Here is a 15067-nt window from a genome sequence, read left to right on the forward strand (position 1 = left end):
TTTTACTACTACTTTATTTATACTTAAATATTTTACATTTCATATAAACTCTGGATATTGAAATGATGCACATAGTTCAGTTTTGATCAGTACAAAAATCATTTATATATAAAACAAAAACAATATCACTCTTTACGCTGCTGCAGTCCCAAGGTAAAATCAAAAGGTAAAACCTCCTGCGATATTTGAGAGAACTGATCATCATATGACCGCAAAGTCCACAACTTCTCCAGTTCATAGGTCTCTCTGGTTTCAGGCAGCATGAAATGAACAACAATATTCCCTAGTAAAAAAAATAGAAAATATATATAATTGTATGACGTCACTAGATTTTATGTAAGTCACAAAACTGAAAGAGGTTCTCCAGAAAAGGATAATGGCTATTGGCAGGATAGGTCATCATTATAACATCGGGGGGGGGGGGCTGAGTCGGGCACCCCCCGCCGTTCAGCTGTTTTAGGGATCCGCCACACTCCCCGGAGCTTTGATGAGCATGGCTGCCTCTCGGCCGCTCACCAAGCACAGCGCCGTATACTGTATAGAGGCTGTACTTGGTATTGCAGCTCAGACCCATTTACTTCAGTGAGGCTGAGCTGCAACTACACCATGTGACCGATGTACAGTGACGTCACATGGCCTAGGCAAAGGCCGTGGCGCTCACGGAGCACCGGCCTCTTCTAACAGCTGATTGGCGGAGGTCTCGGGTGTCAGACCCCGCCCTGATCTGATATTGATGACTTATCCTGAAGATAGATGTAGAAAGGAAGATGGCTCCGGCAGCATGTAGCAGTATCAAAAACTTCTTTATTCGTACCTCCAGACACAAATGGCAACGTTTCGACTGTTCACCAGTCTTTATCAAGCCTAATGACATCAGTGTTTGTAGGCATATAAATACCCCCCCACATTAAAAGACACGCCCCACATTGTATCAACATAGCCAATTATTGTAATGGAATGAATCTATGCAAGTTGCTACTTACTGAAGCCGGCATGGCCTCATAGTTGTGCGCACCATATGGGATGTCACGTGAGAGTCGCGCAGACGATGACGACAGTGTGTGCTTCTGGCTGCCCATTGGCCGGAGACGTCAGTGCCGGCCGTAGTCATGGTGACTGATGACACTTCCGGCATGTGAAGCCGGCGAGCCGCGACTGCGCAGTGGGGGTGACAACACGCTGTGGCGCACATGACGAGGATAGAGGCCATGCTGGCTTCAGTAAGTAGCAACTTGCATAGATTCATTCCATTACAATAATTGGCTATGTTGATACAATGTGGGGCGTGTCTTTTAATGTGGGGGGGGTATTTATATGCCTACCAACACTGATGTCATTAGGCTTGATAAAGACTGGTGAACAGTCGAAACGTTGCCATTTGTGTCTGGAGGTACGAATAAAGAAGTTTTTGATACTGCTACATGCTGCCGGAGCCATCTTCCTTTCTACATATGTATTCCAAGGCCTGATGGATCAAGGGCCTACGGCTAGGCTGCTGCATTGATCAACGCATTATCTTGAGACCATAAGGTGCTGCTTCTACACCTTCACGTTTATCCTGAAGATAGGTCATCAATATAATTTCCATGAAACTCCCTTTTAATTTGGATTATTTTCCTGAACTGAAGTCTATAGGGGTCACAGAATGAGGCGAGCAAGCAGTGGCAGAAGACTCCCGTTCTCCCGACAGGTAGCGGACCTAGCCCAGTAATTCAGCTCAGCCGTGTTGAAGTGGAGCTACGGTCCCGGGCACAGCTGCACTTCAGTGTAAGTTAGAGCATTCCATGAACTTGCAGTAGACGCCTAGAGTGATTTATGTTAAATGATAAATTTAATGAGAAGAAAAGAAATTATTGACGCCTTACCAAAATCTATACACATCCAGTCATCTGTGTCCTTTCCCTCTAGGCAAACATGCGGCTCATTTTCTCTCTTTAGAAACTTATACTGCAAAAGAATATAAATGACATTTATCATTGTCGGTCAAGCATATAGGGGGTCATTTATTAAGACAGAGCTTATACTTGCATCATCGATCCCTCTCCACCGATGTTCTGATGGTGCCTGGGTCCCCACTGCACTCAACCTCCTGTTCCTGTCCCAACTCGGCAGGAACTGGCTGTGAATTCAGCTCAGTCACTGGCTGCAGCGATGACCCGCCTCAGCCAGTAATTTCCAATCGCATTGGGATGACAGAGGGGACCCAGGCACCATCGGAGGAGAGGGATCGATAGAGTGAGTGTTAACACTTTTTTGTAGTTTTCTTTGCAACATGAGTATTCTACTGCAAAGGAGGGAAAAGGGGGAACGGCAACACCGCCGTGACTGAAGGGGGGGGGGGGGGGGGGGAAGGCAACACCGCCGTGACTGAACTGAAGGAGGGAAGAGGGGGGGGGGGGAAGGCAACACCGCCGTGACTGAAGGAGGGAAGAGGGGGGGGGGAAGGCAACACCGCCGTGACTGAAGGAGGGAAGAGGGGGGGGGGGGGGGGGAAGGCAACACCGCCGTGACTGAAGGAGGGAAGGGGGGGGGGGGGGGGCAACACCGCCGTGACTGAACTGAAGGAGGGAAGAGGGGGGGGAAGGCAACACCGCCGTGACTGAGAAGGGGGGGGGGGGGAAGGCAACACCGCCGTGACTGAAGGAGGGAAGAGGGGGGGAGGGGGGGGAAGGCAACACCGCCGTGACTGAAGGAGGGAAGAGGGGGGGGGGGGGGGGGGGAAGGCAACACCGCCGTGACTGAAGGAGGGAAGAGGGGGGGGGGGGGGGGAAGGCAACACCGCCGTGACTGAAGGAGGGAAGAGGGGGGGGGGGGGGAAGGCAACACCGCCGTGACTGAAGGAGGGAAGAGGGGGGGGGGGGGGGAAGGCAACACCGCCGTGACTGAAGGAGGGAAGAGGGGGGGGGGGGGGGAAGGCAACACCGCCGTGACTGAAGGAGGGAAGAGGGGGGGGAAGGCAACACCGCCGTGACTGAAGGAGGGAAGAGGGGGGGGGGGGGGAGGCAACACCGCCGTGACTGAAGGAGGGAAGAGGGGGGGAAAGGCAACACCGCCGTGACTGAAGGAGGAGGCAACAATTATGTGACTACTGTAGGACACAAAAAGGTCTAGTACATTGTTAGCGTGTAGGAAAATGTTTTCTCACTCTCATTAACAGAAACAAAATAACTGTCTTGGAGGAATGATACAGTTTAACTGCTAATACCTTATTCACATCTCAGTGTTTTGATCAGTGATTTCCATCGGTGATTGTCAGCCAAAACCAGGATTGGAGCCTCAGACATAAGGTATAAGGGTCCATTCACACGTCTGTAGTGTATTGCGGATCCATAATACACCCAGCCGGCACCCCCTATAGAACTGCTATTCTTGTCCGCAATTGCAGTTTGTGGCCGTACTCCGGAAATGCGGATGCGGAGAGCACATAGTGTGCTCTCCGCATCCATTCCTGCCCCATTGAGAATGAATGGGTCCGCACCCGTTCCCGATATTGTGGAATGGACACTGACCCATTTGTGGACGTGTAAATGGACCCTAAGGGAAAGATCTGCACTTGGGTTTGGCTCACAATCACTGATGTGTGAATGAGGCATGACAGCTAACATTTGCTAACAAAAGGAGCACCGCCGTGACTAGCGGGAGGCAGCAGCAGAGCGGGAGCACCGCCGTGACTAGCGGGAGGCAGCAGCAGAGCGGGAGCACCGCCGTGACTAGCGGGAGGCAGCAGCAGAGCGGGAGCACCGCCGTGACTAGCGGGAGGCAGCAGCAGAGCGGGAGCACCGCCGTGACTAGCGGGAGGCAGCAGCAGAGCGGGAGCTCCACCGTGACTAGCGGGAGGCAGCAGAGAAGCAACAAGATGTGAATACTGGAGGAAACAAAATGACTGATGTGACACTGGGAGGGAAGGAAGAAGAAATACCACAGGGTCTGTTGGAGGGGAGGAGGCGGCAATACTGCTGTGACTAATAAGAGTCGGGATGCAACACTACCGTGCCTTCTGAAGGGAAGGAGGGGGTAACACTGCTGTAAATACTGAAAGCAGGGGAGGACAACACGGATATGCCGGTTGAAGGGAAGAAGGGGTGAATCCTGGAGTGCAGAGAGGAAAACACTGCTGTGACTATGAAATGGAAGGAGGAGGCAATAATTCAGCAAGTGCTCGAGGGAAGGAGGAGAAAGCAATGCTATGACTAGTGGAAGGAAAGAGCAGAACTGCTGTGCCTAATGGGGGGCAGGGGGCAACACTGCTATTACTGTGAGGAATTTCAGAGAACGTCTGTCTTCTTGACCTCTACTCTCCGACGTCATATCTCAAGTTTTTAGGACATTGGGGAATGTTTAGATCTGTACAGTATTCATGACTGATCTGAACATCTCTAAAGCCACCTCTATAGTATAGACTTTACCACTTGCAATGTGTATTGTGCCATAGCTTGAAGATGTCTTGTCGATGTTCCTCCAACAACTACGAAATAATCAACGTATTTCATCTCGGGGGGGACTCGGATGACACACAAATCTTTGCCGTTCTCCTGCCGCAGCAGATTTACAAGTACATTGATGTTAAACTGTGGAGGGGCTTGATCTGCAACAAACAGCATCAGACAGATTAGTGACGAGGACACAGCCGTAACCAAGTGTATGGTGTGCCGCTATACGTTGGGCACAGACCCGAACACTGTGTGTGAACAGGGGCATCGTATTTGTGAATGGGAATCCCAGAAACATAACTGGTTATTGTGGTCAAACAAAGGCATAAAACAACGGTGAAGATATTCTGCTCTCCTGTGTGTGCCGCTCCATCCAAAGGAGAGAGATCACAGTATAAAGGAGGGGGGATCTGGTATCACACTGACTGAGGAGTCTCACGGTGTGTGAGGTGGGGGCAGGACTTTGTGCCAGAAAAGAGCAGCAGAATCCACCATTCTGCCCGTCAGTATCAACACAAACCTAAAAGGATAAGACACCAGTGTGAACAGTTCATTAAAGAGGACCTGTCAGCAGGAGCTGCCGGGAGGGGTTAATCCTGCTGATTAAAACGATACCTCTATTGTGCCGCTCCAAAGATATGGTAGTACTTAGGGCTTCAGTGAACCAAGGGGTAGGCCCTAGCCCCTCGGTGCACCTCAGCCCCTCTCTGTAGAGCACCAAAATGTATGGGCTCCAGCGAGGGAAATTCGTTATCACCGAAGTTCTGCGAGACTTCAGTGAATAACTTCAGTAATTGATTTTTTAAATTGAAAACCATTTTAAAACAGGAATCTGAAGCCGACTTCGGAACCAAGTTTTAAAATGGTTTTCAAGTTAAAAAATACAATCCTGAATTTATTCACTGAAGTTTCGCAAAACTTCGGTGATAACGAATTTCCCTCGCCGGAGCCCATACATTTTAATGCTCTACAGAGATGGATCTCCGTACAGCTTTAGGCTACTTTCACACTTGCGTTCGGAGCGGATCCGTCTGGTGTCTGCACAGACGGATCTGCTCCTATAATGCAAACAATGGTATCCGTTCGGACGGAACCATCTGCATTATATTTTACTAAAAAAGTCTAAGTCCAATTTGTACTCAGACGGATCTGTCCAGACTTTACATTGAAAGTCAATGGGGGACGGATCCGTTTGAAAAATGCACCATATTGTGTCACCTTCGAACGGATCCGCCCCCATTGACTTCCATTGTAACTCTGGACGGATCCGTTTGCCTCCGCACGGCCAGGCGGACACCCGAACGCTGCAAGCAGCGTTCGGGTGTCCACCTGCTGAGCGGAGCGGAGGACAGACGGTGCCAGACTGAGGCATTCTAAGCGGATCCGCATCCACTCAGAATGCATTAGGGCAGTACGGATCCGTTCGGGGCCGCTTGTGAGAGCCTTCAAACGGAACTCACAAGCGGAGCCCCGAACGCAAGTGTGAAAGTAGCCTTAAAACAAAGCTTTGAGCGAATCAACTTCGGATCTTAGATCTGAGGCCCGATTCGCTCGTCCCTAATGATAATGCTTGGCCTTGGCAATCTCACTACAGCTGAGGTGCACCGAGGGGCTTAGTGCACTGCAGCCTACTTTGCATATCAATTAAACAACCATATCTCTATAATGGTGTCACAGCAGGATCAACCCCACCAGGCAGAAAGTCTGGTTTTAAGGGTTTGTCTCACTTTATCTAACTTCATGTATAGAAAGTCAATTCAGGGCACTTGCTAATGTATTATGACTGTCCATATTGTCTCCTTTAATGTATTGTGATGGTTTCCATGGTTATGACCACCCTGCAATCCAGCAGCGGTGGTCGTTCATGCACACTAAGAAAAAGCGCTCCTGGTGGCCGGGATCCTGCATAGGCTGCTCCTTTTTCCTATATTGTACAGGCACTGAACCATGGAAACAATCACAATACATTAGTAAGTGCCTTACATGAGAAATGCCATTTGCTGAAGTGACACAACCCCTTTACTAATGTATGGCGATTGTCCATGTTGCCTCCTCTGCTGGTTTGATTCCTTTTTCTATCACGTTATATTCTTCTCATTTCCATGGTTACGACCATCCTGCAATCCTTCAAGTGGTGGCCGTGCTTGCACACTGTAGGGAAAAAATGCCAGCCTCTGTAGACGTGAGCACAGCAGCTCCCTCCACCTTGTATCTGCGCTGCAGCGGTGAGACTAGCAGTGTATAATGTGATGGAAAAATGAATCCAGCCAGTAAAGGAGGCAACATGGACAATCACAATACACTAGTGAGTGCCTTGTATTAACTTTCTCTGCATGATAAATGGCATGTGCTGGAGTAAGACGATCCCTTTAATAGGGCTGCTCCTGCTAAAGTCTACCAGAGGATAGCTCTTTTGCAGGGGGCACAGTATACAGCTCTGGGGCTACCATGCAGTATATGAAGACAACACTCGGGATAGGATCTGTATAATAGAGAATACAGCAGGCTCCCTCCATATTACAGGACTACTATGCTTATGAGGACCGGATGGCAGCAGCGTGCAGTGTATTACGACAGCGGTGCAGCACACAAACGGTTAACACAGTAATACCAGGTCCCCTCTCCGGACCGTCCTCCGCGCAGCCGCAGTCAGGATCCGTGCTGAGAGAGCTCCCTGCATCAGGGACACGGTGGCTGTACGGTCGGTCGCTGTGTACTATACAAGTCCTCACTCCCGGGAGCCGTGCTATTCCGGGATACGTTATCCACCCAGCAGATACACCGGCATGCTGACGACATAACCTGGCAACGGTTCTGGACAACCCGCCCGGTGCAGCGAGGAGAACACACAACCTGCTCAGCCTTCGGGCAAACATCTCATGTGCGTCTTCCTGTTCAGCATAACTTCCGGCGTCCTGAGTCTGACCGCCTGGAACGCACCAAGAACCTGAGCGGCTATTGGTTACTATGACGCCGCATTGAATAAAGCGGTAGCTAAGCATGTGATAAGATCACGTGACGTCATGAATATGTATGAGCGCTCGGCTGGGATAACTGTATTGGATTAACCCCTTGAATACCGGAGGATTTTTTTTTTTTTTTCGATTTTTGCGGTTTCATCTGTCTTCCTGGAGCAATAATTGTTTTTAAATTTTCCGTTTATTCAGCCAAAAAAATGCAATTCTGCCACAGTTTTACAGGTTTAGTCTCTATAGCGTACCCTATGTGGTATAGCCGACCTGTACCCTCTATTCTCCAGGTCAGTACGATTACAATGATAGCACACTTATATAGTTTTACTTGTGTTTTAATACTGAAAAAAAATGTAAGCTTTGAAAAAAATTATTATTTCTTTTCAATGCCATATTCTGTGGAGCTCTGTAGGGGCCCATTTTTTTGCCGGGCGATCTGTAGTTTTTATTGGTAAAATTTTGGAGTGTGTATGTGGAAGCTGGTCCTAACCCAGAAGCACTTGCTTCCGTTTTTTCAGAATTTAGAGTCCGTGGTCACGCAAGATTATCCAATACTATAAAAATGCCCCCCATATGCCTGGGCTCTCCGCACCGCCGCTGCTGCTTCTCTCGTGTGCGGATGAAAACATCCGGTGTCGGGGGGGGGGAGAGCAGCCAATGGCAGGCGAGGATGGGGAAGAACCTCGTTATCATCGCGGGTGACGCTAGGGAGCAGTGGCGTAACTACAACTGACTGGGCCCCACAGCAGATTTTTGAAGGAAACACAACTTTTTCGCTAACCCCAAAATCACGTGCAACCTCATGTGGCTAGTCAAGATTGAGTTCTCAGACAAGGTCCGCCAGCTGTTCCATCCGTTTCCTACTGTGTCATTGTATATGATTTCATTGTATACTACTGTTGAGGGGGCCCTGACAATAAAATATTTTAGTACTCCTTCTGAGGGGGCCCCTAGTGAGTCTGGGCCCCAAAGCAGCCTCTTCCCCTGCTTCCCCTATAGTTACGCCCCTGCTAGGGAGGTTCATCCCCGTCTGCCATTGGCTGCTCCCCCCGAACCAAATGTTTTCATCCACTTACGGGGAGAATCAGCAGCGGTGGTGCGGGGACCAGGAGCGGCGCAGGGAGCGGGGTAATTATGTTCACTGGGAGAGGTCTGGCATATGGGGGACATTTTTATAGTATTGGATAACCCCTTTAAGGTAACCGCACGTGGTCTAGATTTTAGCAGCGGTGCACTGTAATTACAGCAAATGAATGGGACAAACAAAAATGCCACCAAACTGGCTTGGACCTGAAGGGGTTAAATACACAAGTCAATGAAGGACTTCTAATATTTCCCTTCAAATTCTGCCGTTTGCTGTTTTACACCAGTACTAATTGTATTGAAAGCCTATTAAGTCCCAGAACTCTCTGCCGACAAAGATAAACTTGACATGCTGGGACCTGTAGTTCCACACAGTGACCTGGTTGTATTGTATGCATTGTTTACAGGGCTGTATGGACAGGTTTGGTGTTTCCAGGAGCCGCCCCTAGTACTGCCTCCTCCCTTCCCTTCCGTGTCAGGTTCTTCCTGGAGCAGCCTCCTCAGTAAGCTACCTGACAGGGAGCCATGGACAGACTGCACTTCCAGGGGGCTGCGGGGGCTGTGGATGACTATCTGGAGTACAGGAGGTAAGTCCCATCATTATGAGTCTCACGTGTCTATTACTTCCACTGCAGCCATTACTATGTGCACGTAATAAGAAATGACTGAGCTTGTTGCTAGGCGACGAGGCACTCATTCACCGTTGTCATCGGTCACTGCACTCAGTAAAGTTGTAATTGTTCACAGAAGGCTTTGTCTCAGCAGGAGGGCTGTTCTTACAGTTCACTGGAGGTCTCTGTAGGGTCTCACTGTATAGTTTAAAGTGAATGGCTCCAGTCAGGAAACCATGTCCAGTAGATGGCGGACGGCTCCTGGGTTTAGTGGTCATATTGGCATGAATATTCTAACTTACGGAAAAAATCTCTCAGCAGCTTGTGGTTCAAAAAAATAAGTCTCTGCCGCAGTTTCCATCCTATTTGGCAGAAAAAAAGTGTCTGGCCTGTGGCGCTATTTTTTTTAGTGAAATTATCCATTTACACATCAATGGGGTCTGCAACATCTCTGTTCACTGTGTGACTGATCCATCACAACATGTATGGAGCCTGATGTACATAGCACTAACATGTATGGAGCCTGATGTACATAACACTAACATGTACGGAGCCTGATGTACATAGCACTAACATGTACGGAGCCTGATGTACATAACACTAACATGTACGGAGCCTGATGTACATAACACTAACATGTACGGAGCCTGATGTACATAACACTAACATGTACGGAGCCTGATGTACATAGCACTAACATGTACGGAGCCTGATGTACATAATACTAACATGTACGGAGCCTGATGTACATAACACTAACATGTACGGAGCCTGATGTACATAACACTAACATGTACGGAGCCTGATGTACATATTGCTAACATGTACGGAGCCTGATGTAAATAATACTAACATGTACGGAGTCTGATGTACATAACACTAACATGTACGGAGCCTGATGTACATAACACTAACATGTACGGAGCCTGATGTACATAACACTAACATGTACGGAGCCTGATGTACATAACACTAACATGTATGGAGCCTGATATACATAACACTAACATGTACGGAGCCTGATGTATATAACACTAACATGTACGGAGCCTGATGTACATAACACTAACATGTACGGAGCCTGATGTACATAACACTAACATGTACGGAGCCTGATGTACATAACACTAACATGTACGGAGTCTGATGTACATAACACTAACATGTACGGAGTCTGATGTACATAACACTAACATGTACGGAGCCTGATGTACATACACTAACATGTACGGAGTCTGATGTACATAACACTAACATGTACGGAGCCTGATGTACATACACTAACATGTACGGAGCCTGATGTACATAATACTAACATGTACGGAGCCTGATGTACATAACACTAACATGTACGGAGCCTGATGTAAATAATACTAACATGTACGGAGCCTGATGTAAATAATACTAACATGTACGGAGCCTGATGTAAATAACACTAACATGTACGGAGCCTGATGTACATAACACTAACATGTACAGAGCCTGATGTAAATAATACTAACATGTACGGAGCCTGATGTAAATAATACTAACATGTACGGAGCCTGATGTAAATAACACTAACATGTACGGAGCCTGATGTACATAACACTAACATGTACAGAGCCTGATGTACATAACACTAACATGTATGGAGCCTGATATACATAACACTAACATGTACGGAGCCTGATGTATATAACACTAACATGTACGGAGCCTGATGTACATAACACTAACATGTACGGAGCCTGATGTACATAACACTAACATGTACGGAGCCTGATGTACATATTGCTAACATGTACGGAGCCTGATGTAAATAATACTAACATGTACGGAGCCTGATGTATATAACACTAACATGTACGGAGTCTGATGTACATAACACTAACATGTACGGAGCCTGATGTACATAACACTAACATGTACGAAGCCTGATGTACATAACACTAACATGTACGGAGCCTGATGTACATAACACTAACATGTATGGAGCCTGATGTACATAACACTAACACGTACGGAGTCTGATGTACATAACACTAACATGTACGGAGCCTGATGTAAATAATACTAACATGTACGGAGCCTGATGTATATAACACTAACATGTACGGAGCCTGATGTACATAACACTAACATGTACGGAGCCTGATGTACATAACACTAACATGTACGGAGCCTGATGTACATAACACTAACATGTACGGAGCCTGATGTACATAACACTAACATGTACGGAGCCTGATGTAAATAATACTAACATGTACGGAGCCTGATGTAAATAATACTAACATGTACGGAGCCTGATGTAAATAATACTAACATGTACGGAGCCTGATGTACATAACACTAACATGTACAGAGCCTGATGTACATAACACTAACATGTACGTAGCCTGATGTAAATAATACTAACATACATGGGCCATAATTAATCAGTTTTTTCAGTTCTCTGAAGCAGCTTCTATAACAAACGACCTCCGTGCGATGTTCGCTGGTCGCTCACTTCCTGTATCAGATGCCTAATTTAGCTCTGTGTATGTAACTGTCCAGAAAACAATAGAGAACAGCTCCTTCCGTGTCCTTCTGTCCTGCTGACACAGAGAAGCGTCTGTGCAGCTGCAGTTCCGGGAAATTAAATTTAAAGGGAATCTCCACTTTCGAACGCCAGATCAGTATTAGGTCCAGAGCTGTGTGGAGTCACAGTGCATTATACATCAGAGCTCTCCTTGTCTGATACACAACCCCGAATCCCAGGAAAGGACATATTTTTAAAGGGATTATATCACCTTTGTTTTCTCACTAATGAAAGCCAAATAGTGAAGCATATCCTTTTTTCTAATCTGTTTTTATTTTCTGATTGTAGATTTTTTCTTTTGTATTCTGTCCATAATCATGGGGGCAGCCATCTTGCCTAAACAGCATTAAGAGATCTGCTTTACACCAGCCACGTGGATAATAAACACAATGGAAACCAGATGATCAATGATGTCTGTGAGAGAGTTTGCAAGACATGCTGTGTGACCTGTGCAGAGATCATTGTGCAGTGAAGGGGAGTAGACAAGCTGTTTGCATTACCTAATGTGAATAGTAGATCCTGTGTTATCTATACATGTAATCCTGGATGTAATTATAATAAGAGGACTGCTGAAAAGTGATCTTTACAGAACAGTCAGTGTTGGTATATTATTAAGCTTAGTGGCCAGTGTGAAAACAGCAGAATTCTATGATTTTTATTTAAAGGGAAGTTGTCTGCTTGAAAATGCAGTTCAGTCTGCGAGAATCTTGATACAGAGCAGGAGGAGGAGAATGGAATGATATATACAGTAGCTTTATGGGAAAAGAGTAAGCACAATGATAATTTACTGATTTAAACCTCTGCTCTTTCTATACTTAAAGGGGTTGTCTTATCTCAGACAATGGGGGCATACGGCTAGCCACCGCACTCATTCACTTCTATGGGCCCGACGGAAATAGCCGAGCCAGTGCTTGGCTAGTTTTGGCTGCCCCATAGAAAATGAATGAAGGGCGGCTGCGCATGCGCAGTGCACTCTCCACCACTTTCGGGGATCCATTAACTATATAGGTGCGGGTCCCAGCAGTGGGACCCGCAATGATCAGGCAATGGGGTCATATCCTAGCTATATGCCCCCATCGTCTGTGATGAGACAACCCCTTTAAGAGTCATGTGGGCGGTCCTACTCAGTGACTGACAGCCAGCTCTGCATGACAAAGCATAGAGGTGTAGCTGTCAATCCGTGTGCAGGACCTCCGAGTCCCACATGACAGAAAGGGCAGAGGTTTAAATTAATAAATTGCAAGAATCTTTTCCCATCAAACTATATATCAATCTGCTCAGCTCCTCCTGCTCTCTGCTCTATCACATGCTGCCTGCAGAGGGCACCACATTTTCACGATGACATGTTGCCTTTAACTACAGATAGTGGCGTGGAAATAAAAAAATAACATCATCAAAAATTCTTTAAAAAGTAGTATTATAGTAAGGAATGAGTTATATCAGCACTGCCTTTTACAGGTGTGTTAGGTTCCGCAATGTGGACCAGAGGCTTGCGTGGAGACGGTGGTGTTCAGTCTGACATAGAACCGTCTCTGTAGAACAGGCATCCTCAAACTGCGTCCCTCCAGCTGTTGTAAAAATACAACTCCCACAATGCCCTGCTGTAGGCTGATACCTGTAGGCTGTTTGGGCATGCTGGGAGTTGTAGTTTTGCAACAGCTGGAGGGCCGCAGTTTGAGGATGCCTGCTTTAGAACATCCTTCAGCAAAGGTGCACACAGAAGCGGCATTCACCAAAACTAAAACTCTGGCACTTTTTTCAGTAATCTCAGGGTCACTAAATACGGTTTGCACATAAGGCTATCGCCATTTTGCCTCCTCATGCGCCGCATATAGTCGGCCTGAAGAAGCGTATGCAAATACAAAACGACTGTAGCCTTATGTGCCCTGTGCGGGCACCGCATTCTTATTCATCACTCATGTATTAACAACACATCTGGTACATGTATGGCAGATGTCGGTAAGGGGTTAAAATTGATTGTAGACCACCATACTCTTGACCTGAGGCTGTATCAGATCTCAATTGCTAATAATAATCTTCATTTACAGTATCTAGCGCCACCATATTCCTCAGCGCTTTACAAATTCAGAGTGTTGATGTACAAACAAAAGACATCACAACGTAACCAGCTAATATACAACTCAATAAAACTTTTTTTTTTTTAGGATTGTTGGTGAAGATGATGGAGGTAAACTTTTTAGTCCAGAAGAATATGAAGCATACAAGAAAACAGTGCTCCCAATGAGGGCACAAAATCGACTGTTTGTCAGCTGGAGATCACCAACGGGAATTGACTGCAAGCTTGTGGGCCCGGAGACCCCCTGTTTTTGTACTCACAGGTACTGAGAAAAGAGGTAGCAACACTGGTCCCTTGTCTCCCTTACATTAAATCATTGATATAGGTGAATCTTTTTCTTTCTTACTTTCTAAACTTAGGCTTCAGTCACATAACCGTGAATACCGGGAGTCAAAAATTAGACGTCCTGTTTTTGATGGCCTGACGGATGCCATAAAAGTCAATGGGCCTGTTTTTAACGGCCAATCTGCAGAATGACATCTGTCTGTCGGCCGTTAAAAATGGGTTGGTTAATAGGAGGCGCTGAGGAGAGGCAGGGAAATCCTTTCCCATGCTGTAGAAGGCAGAGAAAATGGCGCCCGGACGATCATGTGACCATCCTGTGGGTGTTTTCATGGGATTGGGGACAAAAAAAGGACAACGGCCATTAAAAATGGATGTTTAACAGATGACAAACGGGTGTTAAAATCAGACAGACAGATACAAAAAGGCCAAGAAAAAGTGAAAGATTAACCATTTCAGCTGACTGACATTTTTTCTACATGTGTATGTGGCCTTAGAGTATGCAGTCACCTTCAACAGTACCTTATGGAACATTATGAAGGATTTGTGACTGGAAATTCAGCTCTTTCAAGTCTATGGACGACTGGGTCCTCCGATATTGGTTATGCTGTTCATGACAGTTCTTTAATAAAAAGGGTTTTCTGAAGTTTCTATACTGATGACCTGTCCTTAGGATAGGTCATCAGTATCTGATTGGTGGGGGTTCACCCAGAACCCCCAACCGATCAGCTGTTTTGAAGAGGCACCGGCTCTCCTGTGAGCACTGCTGCCTCCGTGCAGCTCACCAAGCACAGCGCCGTACATTGTATAGTGGCTGTACTTGGTATCACAGTTTTGAGCTGCGCCTAGGCCATGTGACCGAACAGAGGCGGATTGGGAACTAAAAGTGGCCCCATGTTGTAGGTGGGTCCAAATTGACCGAAGGCTGTGCAACACAAGTAGGCGGGGTCAACAATACCATAGTTAAAAATACGGTCCCCCCAGAACCATATACCACACTGTAGCCCAATATATTGCCCCAAAAGCTGTCCATCTGTGGTGGCCATCGA

At 46.8% G+C, this 15067-nt stretch overlaps 2 protein-coding genes across 2 annotated transcripts in view; one reads left to right on the forward strand and one right to left on the reverse strand.

The window, feature by feature from the left end:
* MALSU1 (mitochondrial assembly of ribosomal large subunit 1) lies at positions 1-7565 on the reverse strand. The gene is made up of 4 exons (XM_044294815.1): positions 7042-7565; positions 4407-4585; positions 1866-1947; positions 1-283 (listed from the first exon to the last, which is right to left on the reverse strand). The coding sequence occupies exons 1-4, from the start codon at positions 7430-7432 to the stop codon at positions 126-128; spliced, it is 810 nt and encodes a 269-aa protein (XP_044150750.1). The 5' UTR covers positions 7433-7565; the 3' UTR covers positions 1-125.
* FAM221A (family with sequence similarity 221 member A) overlaps positions 7560-15067 on the forward strand; it is a 23194-nt gene continuing 15686 nt past the window's right edge. Inside the window, exons 1-3 of the mRNA XM_044294814.1 lie at positions 7560-7689; positions 8893-9072; positions 13825-13998. Of these exons, the coding sequence (XP_044150749.1) occupies positions 9011-9072; positions 13825-13998 (236 nt within the window). The 5' untranslated portion in view covers positions 7560-7689; positions 8893-9010. The remainder of the gene's footprint in view (positions 7690-8892; positions 9073-13824; positions 13999-15067) is intronic.

Source organism: Bufo gargarizans, chromosome 5, assembly GCF_014858855.1.
Source record: "Bufo gargarizans isolate SCDJY-AF-19 chromosome 5, ASM1485885v1, whole genome shotgun sequence".
NCBI classification, from domain to species: domain Eukaryota; kingdom Metazoa; phylum Chordata; class Amphibia; order Anura; family Bufonidae; genus Bufo; species Bufo gargarizans.

Bases quoted from the DNA above. Each gene is read 5' to 3' on its own strand.
- MALSU1 (XM_044294815.1), bottom strand. From the start codon at position 7,432: ATGCTTAGCTACCGCTTTATTCAATGCGGCGTCATAGTAACCAATAGC. The intron at 1,948-4,406 runs GTAAAGTCTATA...ATTCTTTTGCAG, and splicing joins CACAATACACATTGCAAGTG to TATAAGTTTCTAAAGAGAGA. The intron at 284-1,865 runs GTAAGGCGTCAA...TTTTTTTACTAG, and splicing joins CTGGATGTGTATAGATTTTG to GGAATATTGTTGTTCATTTC.